The 21,914-nt window shown below is 47.2% G+C and overlaps 1 protein-coding gene across 1 annotated transcript in view; it reads right to left on the reverse strand.

Moving 5' to 3' along the window:
• The window catches only part of NPC1 (NPC intracellular cholesterol transporter 1), a 40,410-nt gene that overhangs the window by 1,768 nt on the left and 16,728 nt on the right, over positions 1–21,914 (reverse strand). Inside the window, exons 5-24 of the mRNA XM_080920067.1 lie at positions 19,783–19,950; positions 18,923–19,172; positions 17,920–17,993; positions 17,161–17,531; positions 16,101–16,327; positions 14,446–14,546; positions 11,649–11,751; positions 9,172–9,361; positions 8,703–8,885; positions 7,993–8,107; positions 6,981–7,108; positions 6,760–6,900; positions 5,905–5,994; positions 5,411–5,601; positions 4,914–5,029; positions 4,229–4,358; positions 2,794–2,994; positions 1,814–2,045; positions 1,156–1,269; positions 78–240 (exon numbers count right to left, since the gene is read on the reverse strand). Of these exons, the coding sequence (XP_080776193.1) occupies positions 78–240; positions 1,156–1,269; positions 1,814–2,045; positions 2,794–2,994; positions 4,229–4,358; positions 4,914–5,029; positions 5,411–5,601; positions 5,905–5,994; positions 6,760–6,900; positions 6,981–7,108; positions 7,993–8,107; positions 8,703–8,885; positions 9,172–9,361; positions 11,649–11,751; positions 14,446–14,546; positions 16,101–16,327; positions 17,161–17,531; positions 17,920–17,993; positions 18,923–19,172; positions 19,783–19,950 (3,288 nt within the window). The remainder of the gene's footprint in view (positions 1–77; positions 241–1,155; positions 1,270–1,813; positions 2,046–2,793; positions 2,995–4,228; positions 4,359–4,913; positions 5,030–5,410; positions 5,602–5,904; positions 5,995–6,759; positions 6,901–6,980; positions 7,109–7,992; positions 8,108–8,702; positions 8,886–9,171; positions 9,362–11,648; positions 11,752–14,445; positions 14,547–16,100; positions 16,328–17,160; positions 17,532–17,919; positions 17,994–18,922; positions 19,173–19,782; positions 19,951–21,914) is intronic.

Here is a 21,914-nt window from a genome sequence, read left to right on the forward strand (position 1 = left end):
TCCTGCTTCCACTCCTGTGACACCATGCCCAGTTAACGCCCGGTCCTTCCTCTCATGCCTGTGAGAAGTGCTCTTACCTATGTAACTGAGTAAGACAGGAAGAAATATTAGTCCATGAGTGGCTCCAAGTAAGACCATGGCTAAGTACATCCTGAAGTAAAATATCTCAAAAATTTGAGATTTGGCAAAGGCCAGTACCACGATCCCTCCAAATTTCGTCAGTGTGATTCCACTGAATACCTGGAGAGGGAGAAGTGAGCTGTCAGTAAGCATCCAGTCACACAAGCCTTAGTGTCCAGCTACTCTACTCGGACAGCCTGGATGAACAGAGTCATGCATCCAAGGATGTCTGGGTGCAAACTGAGTGAAGGTCAGAGGTCAACTTTGGGTGTCTTCCTCAAGCCTCCCCACTTTATGCTATGGCCTGTGAGCTGCAGGGATCCGTCCTGTTCAAAGCACTGATGTTACAGCAGCACCCACCGTATGTGAGTGCCCAGGAGGAATACATTTCTTCAGAGAACAGTTTGGGCCTTTTTGGTTAAAATGGAGCAGTCTGAACAAGGCAGATTCTTAGATTATTGTGTGTGTGTGGGGGGGGGGTCTGTAGCATGCATATAAGGTCAGAGGACAGCTCTGCACATCTTCCATCTCTCATGTGGGTTTGGGGATCAAAGCCAGGCTTGCCGAGCAAGCTCACCTCGGACCTGCTGGTTATTGTGCTGGCCTGGAAACCTTATTGAGTCTCTGAAGTTGTTATAAAGCAAATGCTTGCATTTTCACCCTACTGATGCTTTCTACAGTGGCAAAGTGATTGATGGGGAACAGCAGGATAAAGGGCTGGGTCAGGGACCTCCAGGGGATCTGAACTCACAAGACCCCTTGTGTCACCTCAGAATTGCTTTTAGCTCTCTAAGTCTAGGTTCCTAAATCTGCTTAGAGAGAGCACAGACAAAGACGTATCTGAGGAGTTTCACATGTCTGTAGACCTGGCTGTTTAGTGAACCGTGAGAATCTGTCATTGCTGGGAGCTGCCATATGCAGAATAGATCCAAATTGTCTTATCGTCTGAATTTGTGTTTCTGCTGAGAAGCAGCCAGTCACTGGAGAAGCATTCCTGCTGCAAGCCCCACCCACCCTGGGGCCAATGACACTCACAGAACTGCCCATGTGGGCCAGCGCCTCCTCCGCCCGGCTCACGCGGCTTCCTTTGGTGCTCATTGTGAATGCTCTTGTTATGTGGCTGCAGAACTCCACAGAAATGCCGCAGCTCTGGAATAAAGTGTCCCCATGAGAACACATCTTTTCCAGCTGAAAATTCCCCTAAACTAGAGGGGCTCCACCAAGGCCTCTACTTTTCTACAGTGCCTTGGTTTTGATTAGGGGAATTTCTGGAAACGTCCAAGATTATCTACCCTTCCCCACTGAGCCAGCACACGGCAATCCATCACGCTGAAGGTGTTCTTAGTGCTTACCTTCCATTAATACTGTTTCAAGCTGCCCCCTTGTTTCTCTGCATGGCCCCAGCTGTACTGGACTCACTGTAGACCAGACTGATCTCAAACTCCAGAGATCACCATGCCTGGCTACATCTTCAATGCTTCCTAAGCACTCGAGAGCTGGGCAACTCTACAGGAAGCCTTATAGAGTAAGTAAAACTCAGGGTCTGGATGTCACTAGGCTACATGGTCTTTTGTTTTCAGACAATTTCATTAGTTCTGGCTGGCTTCAGAACTTAAGTGAAATCCAAGGAATAATTCATGCAAGACTCAGAGGAGCTAGGGACAAAGTGAGTTGAGAGTAGACCAGGACTAACCATCACCAAGTTGACCAAGGAAACAGCATTCAGGCTGATGCCCCACAGCCACATAACACCGAACATGTTGACCAGGATCATGGCTATGGTGACACACATGATGACTGCAGACCACAGCTCACAGCCCAGAACCACCAACGTCACCAGAAATATGGAGCCCAGAGACACACTTAGGTTAAAGATGGTGTCATCAATAATGGTCAGGTACTGTTCGTAGAAGACGTAGAACACACTGAAGAGAAGAGGATTTGGTTAGAGCTTGTCCTCCCAGGGCCTCTTTATCCAACCCTGACACCCCAGGAAACCACCCGAGATTGGCACCGTGCACCTAGAGCAAAGCTCGACATCCAAAGGAAGCTTAATAATAACCCAGTGTGAGGCTAAGTAGACCTTTTACTTGTAAGCTCAATTTTTGCTACCTTATAAATACTTTCAAAAGAAAGAAACCACTCAGGTCTGCTCTGGGAACTGCCCTGGGTTACCCTGGGCTGTTTCTCCAGTGTTAACCCACTTCTGCCTGAGAAGTTTGCACGAAAGGGCTGGCGTTCTTTAACCACACCGAACGGTCTGAGAAAAGCAACCATTTGCTTGCTTTGCCTTCCTGATTTTCCACAGAGAAAGCAGCAACAGAACACTAACCCCAGCACACGCCTATATCAGAGCAATTTCCCAAGTAACGAGCAGGTAGGGATCCCGCCAACGAGTTCCATGTGCAAGCTCTACGCTCCTGTGTCTCTTTGGAGTTCCTTGTGCAAGCTCTCCGCTCCTGTGTCTCTTTGGAGTTCCGTGTGCAAGCTCTACGCTCCTGTGTCTCTTTGGGCTGGGACACCACACCAGTCCTGTGGCTAAAGAGGCTATTTGCCCCACTTCCCTCAAATGCCTCTCATCTACCACTCTTGGTTAAAGATAAAGCAGATGTCAGGATGAGAGCTAAGGACCTGCAGCCCTACCCTGTCCCCCTGCAGCCCTCCCTGCTTTACCTGTATGGGAACACACGGTAGTCACTCCCCTTAGAACGCATGGTTTCCGTGATGTTATTGGCTATAAGCCGAGCTTTCTTCATGGCATCAATATAGTCAGCAGAGGTCTTAAGTACGGTGTGGTAGGTCATGAAGTGAGTGGCCCCAACGTACATGTCATCTCCCACGATGTTAACAGCTGAGCTGTAAGCAGCATGTCCCCTGAGGAAGAGGGAGTGGGCGTCAGAAAGGCTGTGGGCAGAATATGAGTACTTTGAGCGGAGTCGCGTGGCTCAGAGGCCACAAGGATGAAGGGCCTATGGAAGGCTTTGCCTTATCTCACTGCTGTGGTTTGCCTGGTGCCCAGCGGCTATTGTTCTTTATCTGCTTCCATTCAAAGCAAACATGATGCAGAGCTGAGGTGTTACTACTGTACAACAGGAGGTGAGAAAGGGCAAGAACCACACTCAACCTCGGTGAATACTCTAGCCTGGGAGTGCTAACCAGTAGGGACAGTGAGGGGTTTGGCCAGACACTGTACAGTGCATACTCCTTTTGGCTACTGCTTCCTAATAACTGAATTCCAAAGAACTCCCATGCTTTCAGGAGGAAAATTCCAGAATAACCTCACTATTAACAAGCCAAGAGAGTTCTAACATCTATCTCTTCTTAGAGGCAGTCTTTATAGAACTAGCAGAAGTCTCAGAACAGCCATAGTTCTCACAAGGGAAGACTGCTCTAATGGAGGCTCTGTTCTTCCAGACACGGTCTCTCTGTGGAGCCCTGGCTGTTCTGGAACTCACTCTGTAGACCAGGCTGGCCTCGAACTCAGAGATCTGCCTGCCTCCACCTCCCAAGTGCTGGAACTAAAGGCATTTGGCACCTCCATCTGGCTCAAATGTGGATTCTTACAAAATCCAAGTATATCCACGTCAGTTACATCATACACATGTGGTATTGAACATTACCTATAGAAGCTTCTGAATCAATCTTTACTATTTCTGGGCCAGATATTCTGCTCCTGCTCATGTGGGCAATGGGTGTTCTGGCTGGACAGGGATTTAGACAGCTCAGCCCCTCACAAGGTTGGAGTGGCAGGCATTGGAACCTAAACCTTACACTGTGCTAACCTTACCAAAGCAAAAACGCTGTCTCTATGCCCACTGTGTTGGTACAGTGGGACTGTCTGGGCCTCTTTCTCTCTCTCCTTTGTCCACCTGTGCCTCTACTCCTTCATGACATGTGTGGGAATCTGCCTCCATCCATAGGCCAGGGTGAGGACAGGAACCAGGCATAGACAAGGATTACACAGTGAGAATGAAACCTTCGGAAGCCCGAGGAATTTTCTTTAAATGGCATCTCTGTCATTGCAGGACTAGGACCCCCTTTCCCACAAGCCTTCTCCATCCCGACTTGTGAAAACTGGAGTGAATGCTTAGAGCTCTCTGGCACTCACCCTTTGCCACACTTGGGGTTGGGGTTATCAGAAAGGAACATGGGCAGGAATTTCATGAATTCTTTTCCCTGAGGCCTCTGTTTGCCCTCTGGAGTCAGAGGTCTGCATCGGACACAGGTTGGGTCAATCACTGGCAAAAGAAGAGTGCCAATCTTTAGAAAAATGGGTGTCAAGAAAACAAACCAGTAGCAACAACAAACACTTAAGACTTAACACTTATGGACTAAGTGTTTAAAGACCAAACACAAGGTTTTCTTGCATTTTTCACCCCCCAAAAGCCTCAGCTCCATTTGGTTTCAAGGCTCAGTAAGTGACAACCCCTCCTTGATGCAGGTGCCCTGTTTTGAGAGCATCTAAGAGCTCAGGACTCATTCATGTTCATGAACATCCTCAGCACTCGCAAAGCAGCTGGAGAGAGCACACCAGTAGGCAGGCACTCTTAGGAAGGCAGTAAGTGTGCTCTCACAAATGAGAAGTCTGGGGACCAAGCCCTGATGTGTCCTTGCTTGATGCAGCTCTGAGAGTCACACGTGTGACTGAGCTCAGGACAAGGGCAGAAGGAAGGAGACAGCCCCAATTCCGACAAACACACACATATGAAGGGGACATGAAACAGCCAAGCGATGCTACCATTTTTTTGAAATTAAAAAAAGAAAGAAAAGTCTAGAAAAGGAGATGGAAGTACCAGAGGCGTTGCAGAACTGATGAGTGACATTGTAGAGTCTACAGCAGGAGGACTTCGGTGACACCCAGTCAAAGTAATCATCAATCCAGGACGAAGGGGCAAAGCCTATGTGGGTGCTGGACAGAGGAGAGACAGTGGTGGGCTTATCGGGACTCTGGACCCCAGCTCCTCCCCCACATTTGACATTGCCACACAACTGACCAAACCTTCCCGACAACCCATGGCCAATGAGTCCACTTTGCTCACATGAAACTTGGTCTAATGGACTTTTTGAAATGACAAAAAGCTTTCCAAAAGAAAATCTGTTTTTAGTGAGAAATTTCAGGCCTGAGTTGACCCTGGCCATGAGGTTCAAGATTACAAAGGACCAAACCCAGGCAGGTGACGAACTGGTCTGTAATCCTAACACTCAGGAGGCTGAGAGAGGGCCCACTCATATCTCAAACCAAATATTAAAGAGAAAAAGGTACAAAGGACCAGACAGTCCTGATACTGACTAGGTGTCCAGCTCAGCTGCATTGAATATCTGCTGTATCAGGGAGTCATTGTCACAGCCCATGCCACCGCACACCATGTTCTGCCCTCTGCGGGAGCTGTAGTTATAGCCTTCCTCCAGGACAAAGTACACGGGTGGGCCTGAGTGCAGGAACTGACCGAGTGACTTGAAATAGTCAATCACATACGAATCCTGAAAGAAGACCAAAGAGAAGTACAGCTTGATGGGAGGCTGCTAAGAACAGACGGAGCTGGGCCCGAGCAACCTAGATGATGCATGGTCCTCCTCCCGGGGCCAGTGGTCCTCCTCCTGGGGCCAGGGATCTCACAGTGATGTCCGGAGTTCACAGGCCAGCAGCCCCTTCAGCAGAGCCCTGTGGCAGATAACTGCTGCCTCTTGCATGGCTTGCACTCAGAAGCAAGCATAGCACCTACACACATGCTCTGAAAACTATCCAACAGCAGCTTAAAAGTTAAAGAAAAGAAAGTTGCTTACATTTGGCATCGAGAGAGACTGATCCAATCCAATTTCTACTTTGTTCACTACCGCAATACTGAACGACAGAACGCCCACAAACACAGATATCTGGAAAACAGCAAATCACGAGATGATTGCTAATGTAATCACAAGCTGAAGAAGAAATAAAATCTTACACACCAAAGATATGTCTCTATTGATTTATTTTGGGGTGGTAGGAGAGGTTGAACCCCATGCCTTGTGTAAGGCTAGGCAAGGACTCTACTCCTAACCTACATTCCCAGTCCAAAGCCAGACTTTGTAGCAGCTCACATAACAACTACAGGCTCTTGCACACTTACATGCAAACACACACACACAAGTCTGACTCTAATATTAAACTATAATTCTGTGTATTATTACAACTGTGTGTGAGACACAGTATACACTAGAAGATACCAGGTGAGAGAAACAGGGTTCTCCACTTTCTTTGCAACATTCTGCAAAACTACAACTATTTCAAAATAAAAACTTAGGGTTTGGGCACAAAAACAAAAGCTAAACTCCAACTCAAATCCAATGTTGTCAATACTCTTGCCAATGCTGCCTGATTGACAACTGCAGGAGGTGCAGGAGAGACGGCTCAGCAGCTGAAGGACTGACTGCTCACCACACACGCATGCAGGAAAGACATCAGTGCACACAAAAGTAAATACACAAATTAAAAAGATGTTTTTAAAAACTGCACTAGAAAAGGACCCTGCTACTGTGTGCATTAGCCCTTGTGGTTTGTACACTGTATTAACAGTGGTTGGAATTGACCTCCCAGGCCTCTCAGAAAGAATGTGATACATCTGTGTAGAGAGAAGACAGAAACCACAGAAAAGTTCCTACCACAATTGGCCGCAGCCAGTCCTTCATCAGGAGCGGGGCAAAGAAGTTTTTGAAGAAGCGGAACAGGTAGCTTTCGGAGGCGTGGGGGCCTTGTCTGTCATCGGCACCTCCAACACAGCACAGGATGTCCAGACGGTTTTTCTGAGCATAGAGATGAAGGGAAGTATGGCAAACGCTTCCACTGCACCTAGACTCCAGACTCAAACAGACCCTTGTCTTACCTCCTGCCTCTTAATATCTAACCCCAAGAGGCTCACAAAGCAGGTGATCTGCAGGAGGAAGTCAATGAAGACAGCCATCCCCGCAAACAGAGAGAAGGTGTGGACAGCTGGCATGGAGGACAGCGCCCCTACAGGGGGAGAAGAGCACTGTCAGCCAGGACCCCCGTCTCAGGTATGTTCCCATGCACATCTGCTTTCCTCTGGACCCACATTATACTGATCGATTTTCGGATCAAAAATATTTTTAATAAGCTGTCAGTATTTAATAGTGAAATAAAGCTTAAACAAAAATCTAGATTCACCAAATTATTTTGGAGGAAAACGTTTTTGATGCTGGGCCAGCCACGTGATCCTAGAGACAAATGAGGACAGCTGCCTCTCTTTAGATGTGGCATGTGTAGTCCTTAGGATGTGGCAACATCCTGCCCCCAAGGGTGGTCAAGTCACCCTGACCCTGAGGCACACTTGTGCTGAAGAGTAAAAAGGTTTGTCCCTTTGCACCTGTCAAAGGTGCAACAGACCACAGGTTTCATGTCAGCTCTATAGAAACAGGAAGTGACATGGTGCCAGATGGTGGTCATGGCAGGCACTGCAGCTGTGACCTCGGACAACGTCTTCTCCCCACAGATTTCTGGCCTCTTTTAGTCTCCACAGGATCTCTTTCTGCACTTTGGGAGATAGACTGAGCAGGAAGCATCCTGACTCAGTGGTGACTCTGCACAAAAGAAGTCCGAGGACTTTTTCTAGCTCATTATGGTTTGTTGTACTGAAGCTAATGAGCATGTTTCCCCCGGGAGTGTGTGCTCAGGGGAGGAAGCCTGTGAAAACAAAGGCAGAGCATCCTGCAGGCCACCCGGTGCGATACTGCGGAGGGAGAGCCAAGGACTCTGTGGCCAGCATCAGTACTGCTCTGGGACAGAGAAGACTCAAAGCTGACTCCGGAGACACTGCAGTTCAGCATAATCAGATACTCAGCAAGCCACAGGCCTGGTACAATCTACTGCAAATTTACCGAAGAAAAATGCCGAGGTCTCAGAAAAGGATGAAAGGAACATGGTCGGAGCCACTTCCCCAAGGATCCTGCCCAGCTGCTGATCCAGCGTCTCCTCCTGAAGACGCTCATCTCTCTTAAAGAAGAAAAAAAATGCACTATTAAAATTTCTCAGTAACAGAGCTGTCTGGTTCCTGTCTTCTTAGCTGCAGCAGCTGATTAATCCCATGAGTTGAGTTGGATCACTATTGGGGTAAATGAAAAACTCGGCAAAACTGAGTCATGTTATCAGACAGCTGCCTGTTATACCTGGGTTGCAGGAAGATGGACCAATACACGATACTTGTATATCACCGAGTCTCCACTCGGACAAGGACTTCAGCAGACTGGGTTGACACTGTGCCTTGGGCAGTGTGTCAGAGCACACAAATCTGTTACGTGTCTGCTGTGTGCTAGACACCATTTTAGTAACATTAATACCTGAAATAATCCCCTAAGTATGTTAGTTCCTGCATATAAGTGACTATAGTATCTAATACCAAATTCTCATTTTGTATCTACTTCAGCAAGTAAGAGAGGGCTGAGGTTCTTGGTTCCAAGTATGCAGAATGAACCAAGGAGACCACACAGCCATGAAGGAAAGAAAGGGCATGGAGCTGTGTTCTCATAGGCAGTGCTGAGCAGCCATTGACAAGCCGGAGTGCTTCGACACTGAGAAGATGGGCAGTTACCTGGTAGGTCTGCACTAGAATGAAGATGTTGTCCACCCCGACAGCCAGCACCAAGAATGGGATGACCTCAATGACTATGAGGGTCAGTGGCATCCCGATGTAGCTGAAGATACCCAGGGAGCAGGCCACTGAGCTCAGCACAATCAGGATCCCCGCAATGCCCAGCGAGATCTTAGAATCCACCTGATGTTGGACAAAAATCATCAGTCAGAGAGAGCTTTCTGTCCTCCCTGTTACAGGGCTCACTCTAAAAAGTATTAAATGTACAACACACAGTGTGAGAGAACAGAAAAATGTGTAGTTGCTCCCTAGCAACCAAGGTCATGCACTTACAGGTACTGGTATGGGCCAAACAGAAAAAAGGGGCTGATACAAATTATGTGAAGTAAACCTTAGGAAGGGAAGAAAGCAGAGACAGAAAACATGAGGATCATGTCTAACACCCTTCCTGCGTGCACCTCACACTCACCAGAAGCCTGCTACAGCTCTGGATGTGTCCCAGGGCAAGAGAAATGTACAGGAACATCACAGCGTAGCTGATGATGACGGTGAACACATCACTGCTACTTTCCCGATTGAGCTCATCTTCAATGCTTCGTTCAGCGGTGAAAGAGATGCTCAGATTTGGGTTCTTGTAGTTTTTCACAAAATGAATAAATCTAAGGAGTAAGCAAATTGTTACATTTTAAATTAAATTTAAATTAAACAACAGACTAGAGGAGTGTCTCAACACTTCGGGCACAAACACCAACCTGCTGGACCTCAGCCCAGGAGCCCAGGCAAGACTCTCAGACCGTAGGAACTCCAGTCAGGCGACTGCACCCTTCGTGGTGTTGCTGGGGACCAGACCCAGGACCCTGGGCACTCTAGGGCAAGCTCTCAACCTACAAGCTGTAACCCCAGTCCTGAAGCTGTCTACAGTTTACAATGTGTTTAAATTGGTTCATGGTCTATTTTTTGTTTTTCTATTTTTTTTTCCTCCATGTCTCACCATGTGCCTTCTGAGCTAAAGTGATCCTTCTGCCTCAGCCTCCGAGTGCTGGGATCACTGGCAAGCACTGCCATGTTCAGCTTAAATGGCACACATGTGAATGGATGTACATGGAACAAAATTTTAAAAGTGGACGTAGAAGTTGTACACAGTCTCCCAGACCCAGTCTGGTTCTTTCTAGAAACGATCAGCCGCTTCCCAAACTCACATACAATTACTGCCCCAAGCAGCCGTAACAGTCCTGAGACAACAAAGTACAATTTTACTTTCTAGTTCCAAACTCATCACAGTAATCCAGAAAGTGTGACACCGGCACAGACACAGGGCAGACAGACAGAAATGCTCAGAAGAACTACAGACGCATGTGCCTGAGGGACAGACTTCCTGTAAGTACACTATGACCACTCAAAAGTACAGGGACAATCTTTTCAGCGAATGGTTAACAGAGAGCTGTGTGCAAAGGATGAGGCTGGACCCTGACCTCACACTGCAGAAGAAATGGACGCCAGGGCAGTTAGGGTTGGCTCAGAGCTGTTAGAGCAAGACCTGGTCTCAAAAAACGAAGGGTGGAGCAGATAACTCCATGGCAGAGCATTTGCCGAGCATGCTAGGGGCCAGATTTGAAAGGTTTAAATGGTCAAAGGCCAAAATAGAGGACTTTAAATTATACAATTCTCAAAATAAAACACAAGATAAACCTCCTGTCACTGTGTCAGGCCACAGACCCACCAAAAGCACAGGAACAGAAGGATGAAAAACTGAACTTCAAAATGGCAAACATCTGTGCTCCAAAACCTCCACGGGAAAGGACCACAGAAATAGACAGCAGTCACATCTGATAAGGGACTTCTACTTAGAATATGTAACAAATTTATATAACTCTAAACAGAAGAAGCACAAATTCTCCAATTAAAATGAGCAAAAGATATGGAGAGTAAGTTCACAAAAAGATGCTTAAAAATCTTAATCATCAAGAAAATGCAAACCACAGGGCTGAGGATGTGATTCTGATGGTGGCACGCTCACTGAGCATGCACAGAGCCCTAGATTCTATCCCCAGCACTACAGGAAACCGGGCATGGTGGTGCACACCTGGAATCCTAGAGGCTCAGAAGTTCAAGCCCTACGCAACATCGCAAGTTCAAGACCACCCTCTACCACACAGGACTGTCAAAAACACAAAAAAGAAATCAAAAAAGATAATTCGGTGCCACCCATCAGAACAGCGGGGCGGTCGAGCACAGGCTGGCCTCACCAGGTGGTAGGAAATCGTCTATCAGGTCTTCGAATGCTTAAAGCAGCATTATTCTAGGATCCAGTGACCTTACTCCTACAGATATATATGTCTCCAAAGGAAATGAAAACATGTCTGGTAAAAACGTGTATACAAATATGCACAGAGCCATTCTTTATAAAAGACAGATGCAACCCAACTGTATGTGGATGGCAAATGCACAGATAAAATGAGGTAGAGTTATATACAATGGGGTATTTGGTCAAAATGAGAAACACAGCACCAACACGCCACAACCTGGAAAAGTCCACATACACAACCATATTCATATAACATTCACAGCATACAAAAATCTGAGGACATAAAGATTTGTGGTTGCCTAATGCTGTGGGTGAGAGGCTAAGAAGGGGCTAAAGGGAACAGGATTACTAAAAGCGACCCCCGCAGGGTCGCTAAAGGGAACAGCATTTATCCTAACAGAATCAAAACGTTCTATTGACTGACGTCTTAAGTGGGATACTCAAAACGAGTGGACTGAACGAATACTTCTGTATTCCCAGGTACAGGTACCTGTTTAGACCGTCTGCTTCTAGGCAATCTGGTCAAGGGCTTCTTAGCATAGTTACTACCAAGAGAAAATGATCCTGCAACCTAGATCTGCTGCAATACAGAGTGAGGTCCAAGCACGCATGCTGCCCAGGTCCAGCCCCATGAGACTCACTCTTTCTCCCAGGCCCAGGCCTTCTGGAGCTTCTCAGTGTCATTATAGTAATTATTGACAGGGAAGGTAATCACAAGTGCGGTGGCATTATTGTAGTTCTGATCTAGAAAGTAAAAATATGACATTAAAAAGCCAGTATTAGAATGCAGAGTCAGATAAGTCTGAGTCACCAGCCACACTCCATTGCTGACTCTGGTTTCCTGACTCAGTGAGAGGCTGGCACAGAGCTAGCCTGTGCTATTTCAGCTAGTAAATGCAAAGAATTCTGACTTCCATTATTCGGGAAGAACCTGCCAACTTATCAATTACACATGATGGGTTAACATATATTGTCATCCATGTACACAATGCATTTGATAACATGTATCCCTACTGATCTTCCCACCCCACCCCCATGCTGACCCATCCTCTTCTAGTCCCTCTTGTATCACAGAGACAGGGTCTCTCTATAGCCCTGGCTGCCTTGGATGTCCTGGCTGCCTTGCCTCCCAGTACTGGGACCGAAGGCGTGTGCACCATGCCTGGCTGGTGAGCACTGCAGAATTCCACAATTTCCGTTTCTAAAGTGTCATTCTATTCCTAGTTCTTTCAGCTGTCAGCAGCTGGGGTGTGTTTGCAGCACACCAGGCAAACACGTGTATAGTCTCCCTTTGCCCACTTTACAAAGAGGAACAGCTGCTCAACGGTATAAAATTGTGTACCCTGGAACCTACTGTGGCACACATCTCAGAACTTTGGACACTCAGGAAGGTAAAGTTGTAGCTAGCCAGGGCCTCGTGGCCAAGTTCTAGGCCACCCTGGGCTACAGATCAAGGTCCTGTCTCCAAACACAAAACAAAAGTCAAAACAGAGATTGCTCCATTTCTGTAGACACAGAATGCATGCTGGTTCTTCTCTGCAGCACATACAAATATTCCAGCATAATTCAACAAGGTCCCTGCCGCTGGGTATCTTTGCGAGTTTTAAAAATTACAAACAAAATTACTACAAAGGATCTACAAAATTTTAAAATAGAGTTCATATCTGTAAAATCAATTTTTACCTGTTCTCTTTGAGTCAAAACTATGGACACATCTAATTTTTAATAAGTTCTGTCAAAATTCCCTCCAAAGTTTTGATCCCGTATTTAACAAAATAATAACTGAGTCCTGGGGCCAGGTTTTATTTCATGAGCTGTAGATACACTAGGAAGCCAAAGACAGAAGCTGCCACCCCTCCTTGGGGCTTCCCGTCTAATAACTAGCCAGACTTGCCATCTTTTCCCCAAACAGGGTTTTCTCAATATCTGGTCTATCCTGTGTGTTAGTACAAAGACAGAAGTGAGACACGCTTCACAAAAAAGAGTGAACATGAGTATTTCCTTATATAATTAAAGGTCAGTGTGGCTGCAGGAATGGCTTAGCAGGTGAGACACACTTCCTGTGCAAACAGAGACCTGAGTTTGGACCCCAGAGCCCTCTAAGAAGGTGGGAAGACGTCACTCATCCTGCCTTTTACCCAAGCATGGGGGGTGGGGGGAGGGTCGCTGGGGCATGCTTGCCCCGAGCTTAGCTCCAGGGTCAGTGAGAGACCCTGTCTCAAAGGAATAGGTGGCAATGATGGAGCAGGCCACCCCAGGTTCTCCTCTGGCACCCTGCCCCCACCCTGACACGTGATCTTTAAACTTCCCCTTCCTCACCATATAGCTCTTTTTATTAACAGCAGAATGTTGTCTGTTATGAGTAGTAATAGGTGTGTGTGTGTGTGTGTGTGTGTGTGTATTTGCACATGCAGTTTCTTGCTGTTTACTTTTAATTAATTTTCTGAAAGGCAAGCAAACAAACTTTATTGAGAAAAAAAATAGCTCCCTATAGCCAGCAGATTACTAAAAATGAATTTTCCTCTTGCCTTCAAACAAACTATATAATCTCTCTCACACATGACTTTAAAATTCTTAGACAAATTCAGTCCTTCCTCTTGTAGCTTTTACATTATCTTTGTTGCCTATAAATACATACTCCATTAAAAAAATCACTTTAAAAAATCCTCTGTTTTCTTCCAATTCTTTAACAGTTTTGCTTTTCACACACACATCTCTGAACCCCGAGAGTTTATTCTGGTGGAAGAAATAAAAACCCAGAGCCATTTTCCCTGTGGGATGGCTCGGTACTGACACCATTCTTTCCCCTCCTAAGAAAGGGCTCCCTACACACAGTCTCTCTGTAGCTCTGGCTAACCTAAACCCCGCTCTGTGGACCAGGCTGGCCTAGAGCTGAGAGGTCCGCCTGCCTCTGCCTCCCAAGGCATGAGCTCCTTATGACAAGATCACAGCCTCTCCCCTGCCAGGGAATGAGAACAAAAGCTACTTGGCCTCTTTAAGAGCGGGAGAAAAACCCGTTTGGCTGGCAGCCATCACAGATGTTAAAGGTGTCACAACCTTTACCTCACAGGGTCTGTGCTCAAGGATGTGATGCAGGAGGCAGCAAGGGATAAGCAGAGAGTGTTCACTGCCCTGACTAACCAGCCAGGGCTTCACTGTGCTGAGACGCGCTCCGGCCTCATGATGCAGCCTATCAAGTAGCAGACTCATGACCCTCTCCTGCCTACACCTCCTGATGCTGAATTATTAAGTATGTCCTCCCTCACCTGACTCACTGCTTTTAAATCCAGGATAAAATTCAGACCCAAAGCTAAAGGAGACATTATTGTGAGGACTCAATGGATGGAGAAATAAGACTACCCACTTTCCTAACTTAGTGAGCACCCTTGCTGGGTAAGGACGGAACCAGGGCAGCACTGTGGACGGGGGACTTCTTACCATCATAACCACCCAGCACCAGCCACGGGAACACCGGTCCTCCATATGTACCCAAGCAAGGACCATGGAGCAAACTCGTATCATTCAAGGAGGCGGGAGCCCTGCCGAAAGTTCAGAAAAACTCATCATTAGAACCTCCACGTCGTCATACCAACCTGCACACTTTGGATGGCGTGCCTGCATTCTGAGCACACTATGGTTCCTTAGTGAATAACACAGATGTCACGCACCCAAGTCACTGGGCACCAGGCAGGCAGAGCTATCACCCCAGAGAGGCCAGCAGTCCATGGTGCTCGCTGTACACAGACAGGGATAAAGGCTGCAGGGGCAGACAGCCACCATGAGGCCTGCCTGGCTCTCTAGGTGAAGGAAGCTGTACATGACAGATCCTTAAACTGTGGGCTGTGAGTCAAATGTGGGGGTCACAGAAAACCCCCACTGTCAACAATAAAGTTTGAAAATTTTCAACAACCAAAGTTATTAAAAAACCAAACACAAAGAATCCTACATTTGTGGTAGTGTTCCCTGACGTCTGTGTGACTTGAGGGCAGCCTGGGTTCTGGACATGTGTACTTTGCACAGCAAACAGACCAACAGATCCAAGACTGCTGCATGCTACAGGCTGCGGTGTTTTACCGTGCATACAGGTTTCTGTGGAAAACGAAACCTTTCAGTATTTCTGTCCAGGTCATTCCCCAGTGGGTACCAAATTATAACAGTATATATTTGGACTATGTTGTGTTAGAATGGCTTGATTTTCAAAACTAATGCTTGAGAAGTTTCATAAAACTTGTTAAAGGAACCATGGCTTGGGATTAAGTCAGAATTTCTAATTGCCCCAAACAAACCTCTGTCCTTTTATACTATATATTTATGAGAATAAATGCTCTGACTATTGATTATTGTAATATCAAAACACTGACCGAATCTGTGTTCTGGGGTGGCCAATGCCCACCCAAGATTTCATTTTTGATGTGAAAGTACGTAGTATACCCACCTCCCAAGAGTTCATTCTTGTGTGAAAGCACCTAAGAATACCACCTCAATGGCGTGTATGTTCGCTTTCATCTTTAATGATGTGACTAAGAACATCCCAAAAGGGAGCCACATGCAATAACTAATTAATTAGACACAAGGACAGAAGGTTCTACTTGAAGAACAAAACCCACCACAGTGGGCTCCAGACTCTTAGGACCTGTTAAGGCCGAGAGGTACCTGGTACATACGACCACACGGGGAAAGCTCCTCCCCCAGGGCCCCTGCATTTACCACTCCTGCTGCCTGGACACGTCCTCTCCCAGCCACAGGCTTCCTCCTTCCCGCCCCTGTGTAGCCATCCTGCTAAAGCAGCACAAACCAAGCCCTTCCTGCTCAGCCGTGGCGTTCTCGCAGTCACACGGGGTAATATTGCTTAATGCGATCATTGGGTAAATACAGATCATGACATTTGCACCAAATTAACAATGATGTTTTCACAATGTGCTCTGACTGTGAAGCAGCATAAACGATTTATTTATTTACTGCTGTTCTCCCTTCGTTAGCACGTTAGCACCATGCACATGTGGCCCCATGCACTGGGTCTCCAGTTGCATGAGGAGAGTAAGCAACTGAAGTTCTCAAATTCTGAGGGGCACACGGATGGCTGCACCACTTACCGTACACAGTACAGAAAGTGCGTGTGGTAATCGGCATAGACAAAGAAGTCATCGCCTAGACGGTGGTCCAGCACCGCATGGCTGTTCTGGAAATAATTCAGCACACTCAGAATGGTGCAGTTCTTGTTGTACGGAGAGAGAGGGGCCACACAGATGTCCTCAAGTGTCACAGTTTCATTGTTATAAGACGCGGTAATACTTTCAATGGCGATCTGTAAGTCCAGAACCTAAAAGATTTGGAAAGTAAGCAAACCCCAGAAAGGTGTCAGGTTTCCTCAGCTCCTCACTAACCAGCACTGCCCTAAGAACTCGTCCGATAAAGACTTTCCAAGGATATACTTCCTAGGACTGGGGAAGATTATTCAACCATACAGAGAAAGCCAAAAGCCCCTCCTAACAGAAAATTGTCATGAAGAACTCGGGTTCGCAGTCTCTAGGAAGGAGACACCGTTACCATAACAGATCTTAATAAGAGGCATAAAATCATCCTTCACCCTGTTCCAGTGTCCACCAACCAGGCTCCAGTTTTGGAGTAAATTTCTGGTATTCTTGACATTGTCCCTTGCCAAAATATACCACTCCCTGCCTTGCTCTGGCCCGTGACCATTTATATGTGTATGTGTGCGCGCACATTCATATTTTCTGATAGAGATTATCTGGGAAGAAAACTTTAATTAAAAAATAGCCTTGGTCAGACTGGCCTGTGGGTATATGGGCTGGGGGCAGTCTTTAATCGTAATTGACATAAAATGGCTCAGGCCCCTGTGGGCAGCACCATTCCCTAGGCAGGTAGTCATAAACTTCCTAGCAAGTACCACCCTCCATGGTTCCTGCTGTACTTATTTGGCTATGATGTGATGGGAGTAATGCTGTGTGGAAGAGCAAGCAGGCTGCCTTATATTCCTGCTTGACTTTCCTTAGTGAAAAACTGTATGTTCTGAAACTTTAAGCCATATAAGGTGTTCTTCCCTTATGTGGCTTTGGGTCAGGCTGGTTATCACAACAGAAATAGAGAAATAGTCTAGCTTCCTTGGAACAATGACTGGAAATGACAGCTTACCTGGTGCAGAATCTCTTTGTTCAGGGGAGGCCCAAAGGGCACATCGGCTCCTGAAGGGTATGGCTCGTAGATGTGGACGCTGGTGTTGGGGGCCTGGATAATAAGCTGCTCCGTGCGAAAGAAAGGCCCAAAGTGCTTGTCAAAGTACTCCTTTTCCAAGCGGGCCTGGCTGTGAGGGGCTGACCAGAGCTCCACAGGATTGGTTGTGACCCGGACAAACACCAGGCCAGAAGCACACGCAGCAATGAAGACCAAGGAGAAGAAAATGACGCAGGTGGGATTTCGGACACAGAAAGCCCCCCACTTTGTGAACATTCGCCTCAGACAGTCATCAAATGCAGCACCAAGTGGGTCACAGCATGAGGCCTCCCCTGGGGGAGAGGAAAGGAGAGGCGGTTACTAGCTATTCCCAAAGCCACAGAGGGGGAAAGAATTAAGTGCTACACCGGGTGCTGGGAATCCAGTCCTACGCCAGCCATGCTTGAAGGCCCCAAAGCCTCTGCTCACCTCACTGTCCTTGGCCCTCTGGTGACTCCACTTCACTCAATACAGCTCTCAGGGCTCCTGTGGCTCCTCCTCCCTCAGCCCATAATAATCACTGCTATTAATTACTTCCTTCTGAGGTACCACACAGATGCCTAGTCACTCCCAGAAGGCAAGGCTGCCTGTCGGCCTTCACTATGGCCGTGTCCTCGGCAACAGTGCTCTCACACTCAGACCAGCAGGATCCCGTCCCCTGACCTCTGCAAACACACCTACCTTTGTCACTGCTGTTCACAGAAAAGGCGATGTTGCTGTCAATGGGGGTGTACTCAGACACAAAGTACCGCCGTCTGAAACAAAGCACAGGCGTGTCACAAAGTGCAGCGAGCTTCCTCGCCCTGCCCCCTGTAGTCCCTGCCTGGCCGCCAAGGAGAGACCTAGGAAGGTATTAAAATGACAAAGCACTGATAGGTCACTCCATATTGGGATCCACACGAGTCACTTTTAGATCCTTTGAAAATGTGTTTCTAGTCGCAAGGAGCACCCCAGTGCCCAGACCATGGCCCTTGAAGCCACTGTCTTAACGAAAGGGACCGGAAACTGCTTGAGCAGAGTGACACCAGGCTTACGGCAGGGTAGTAACCACTGAGCCTGGGAGGGAGCACATCCAGAGAACGGGGAGCCGAGGGAAGGAACTCCAATATCACACTCTTGGATATAGTCCACTGAACGAATGATCGTAAAAGGTCCACTACTGAGTAAGAGGGAGGGTCCTATGAGTAAATGGGGAGGGAGGGAAGGAGAGGGAGAGGGAGAGCCAGCCCCAGATCACCCTGGGGCAAGCAGCACAGATTTGAATGGCCCCCCAGTGGACAGCAGGGTCAGGCTTGAGGAGAAACTGTTAGTTTAGCAGCCAAAATGGAGGGCAACTGATCAAAACTGGCCTTTGTGTACACATTTGCACATGCATGTACACACGTGAACAAACACATATCGCCTTAAAACAAGACACAAATATAGGAGCGTAATGCTGCACGTAACTAGATTTTGATCAGAAGTGGTTTACACTGACTAGCTGGTTTACTACACAGGGCTTTAAATCAGTATAATTCACTTCAAATGGTTAAATCTATAAACAAAACCTGATTTACTAGCTGGAGGGCACAAGCTATCCCGGGGATGATGCCCATATAGATATTTACTTCCTGTCTGTGAGCTCAGGGTGGCATGGGGGCAATATGCTCTTGTCTGGAAGGAAACAACCTACCAACCAGCTTACCTGTGGCACCACACTGCCAACAGTCCTCCAAAAAACACAAGCAGAAACGCCATGTAGGTAACCCACATGATGACATACATGGCGTCCAAGCCCAAGATCCTCCAGGGCACAGGAGGCGGTGGGGGCTGGGGTTTGGGGCCACAGACAACGGAGCAGTCCTGGCAGCTACATGGCCCTGTGACCTCATCTACAGACTCGTTGCAGCCTTTGGTAGCATTTCTCATGGGCTCCATCCCGAGGACTGCAAAATCTACAAGAAGAAATCATGCTGAATTAGGACCTCATGAGAATATGTTCCAAGTTTTGTATCTGCTTACATTTAAACCCCATGGAGAGCACACAGGGTACAGTGTGGTGCAGCTGAACCACAAGGCCGGAGGGCTGCTGTGTAAGCATTAGTCTTTGTTGCTGTCTCTTAGGGTTCGGGGTGGGGTGGGTACTGACAATGTCTTACACAGGCCAAGCTGGCCTGGAACATACGCAGCTGGGTATAACTGAGCTTCTGACTCTTCCCCTGCATCTCCTGAGTGCACCTGGTTTCTCAACAAGGTTTCCCAATCTGTTGTGATGCCAACAACCCTGAACAGCATGTACCCTGATCTTCTGCCGCTCACATAAGGTGGGTCCTCAATGTGTCTGGCTTCCACTCTGAACATCTGGTCTACCACGTCTCAGCTTTTAGAACACACACATGCACGCACACAGTTCAGGGTTTTAACATTATCAATTCCTAAGAGCAATTCCCTTCTCACCCAGCCCTCCCAGGTTAAACCAGGTAGGACAAATGTCCTACTTCTCTCTCTGAATTTGTTTCTATAGCTGATTATGATTCTTGAGTTTTTGAGAGCTGCCATTTGTACCTGAAAATATGGGGGTGATGGTAAATGGCGCTTGTCCGTTGTCCTTATTGAACATGTACTCAATCCAGTTGGTGGCATTGCAGGCACGGGCTTCCCTGCCACAGAGGAGTCCTAAGGCCTTCTCATTACTGGAAGGCGCCTCCACATCACGACAGGCATTGTACATCGCTATAAGAGGAACCCCAAGGGAAAAAGATGGAGATGTTACGCTTGCTTGAATTCACCACTCAGAGCAGGTTAGAACCTGGGGCGCTGTAAGACAGGGAGGGAAGGAGACACAGAACAGCAAAGGGAACCAGCATCAACTGTTCTCCCAACAGCTTCCAGAAATCCCACCCCCACTATGGAGAGGCACTCAGAGTCAGGAGAGAACCTCACTCTGCCAACTCTGCACTGGGAAACCACTAAGCAGGAGGACCGAGGACTTACAGGGATCACACATGAATCAATTTAGTTATAACTTGTGGGTCTCACTTGGTACAGACTTCCTGGGATCACCTTCCCCTAAACGCCACCCTAGACACACAGGTTAGCCAGTGTGACAGGGTTGGAATAGATCCCATTTGGCCTCTATCCTGGCTGAAAAGGACATTTTCAACTGTTTGTAGGCACTGATGTGCTCTGTTTGGAGCCCTCAATCCTCCTGCCTCAGTCCCTAGAGTATGAGGATCACATGAGCCACCATGCTTTCCTTTGTTTCAAGATGTATATTGCTATATATGTAAGAACAAGAAAACACTACAATGTAGCTCATTATTCTCTGTGTGGTTTCAAAACAGCTCAAGCAAAGAAGCTACACTGAGGGTATATCTTTAAAAACACAAAAATCACAAAACAACGAGTCGGGCTTGTGGGTCCATGCCTTTGATTCTAGCATGTGGAAGGTGGCCGGCCTTTGTGATATACCGAGTTTGGAGCCAACTGTAAGAGTGCCAACAGCTAGAGAAGGAGAGCCAGGCGAGGACTGGGGGTGTCTACACCTGCCGTCTGGTTACCAACAGGCACCTGGGCATACAGAGAACTGCCCAAACTTTACAAGTGTTCGAGGATGGTATCACAGGAGTTCAAACCAAACTGCAGGAGATGCTGGGGGCGGGGCATGGACACAGTGGGAGTTCCTCCCATCCTGAGAGATTCTTAAGTCAACAGCAGGTTGACAACTGTTGGGTGGTCCAGCAGGGCCTCCTGCTCACTCATGGTTTCTGTGTGTGTGGTGGGTCTTCACCGACCACACGTGTACATAGTTTCTATAGGGTCTCCCTGTTCACATGTGTTCACAGTTTGAGTGTTGGGGCTGTATAGCTACGTGCCCCCTACACACACACACACATTCATGGCTCCTGTACAAGCTCTCCGCCCACATGTGCTCACGGTTTCTGGGTCTCTCTGCCAAGACATGTTCGGTGTCTGTAAGGAGACACTGAATGTCTGAGAAAATGGCATATTATCTTCAGCTTCACCAGGTATTGCAAAACTGCTTTTCAAATGGTTTCAAACAGTTACAGCAGCCACGAGGGGCAGTCTGTTGACTCCCGTTCATGTCCTCAACAAGCTGGAACTGACAAGCTTACACTGTGCCAGTCTGACGTGTGTCTGGTGAACAACTTCATGCGTTGTTCTGGACGCTAACTGCCTCTGGTTTCTGCCTTTATTTCCTTGTCAAGAAATATTTTCTTATCTTAAAGTCATTATAAAAAAACCCTATGTTTATTTGTACAAATTTCCAAGTATTTTACATCTGTATAACTTATAATATACATACTAAAATATACACAAATATATCAGTTCCATTGCCCCATTGATCACCCCTCCCCCACACACATACACACTTTTTCTCAAGGGTTTGTAATGATACAGCTATGTGGAGCACAGATCCACACATGGCCCTCTCTGGCCAGGACACTCCTTAGGCTGTCACATCACATCTTCTGGAAGATTCTGTCATTTGTGTCCCTTTGTGAATGGGGCTTATTTCCAATAAAGCCATTTAAAACTTGTTTTGTTTTTTGTTTTGAGATATAATGTATGCATTTCAGATTGACCTCCATTTCAGGACCCTCTTGCCTCAGCCTCCAAAGCTAAAAGTTAAGGTGTGTGTAACCACATGTAGCTGTGGTACTTTTTAAATTGGT

The sequence above is a fragment of the Micromys minutus genome, assembly GCF_963924665.1.
Source record: "Micromys minutus genome assembly, chromosome: 8".
Taxonomy (NCBI): domain Eukaryota; kingdom Metazoa; phylum Chordata; class Mammalia; order Rodentia; family Muridae; genus Micromys; species Micromys minutus.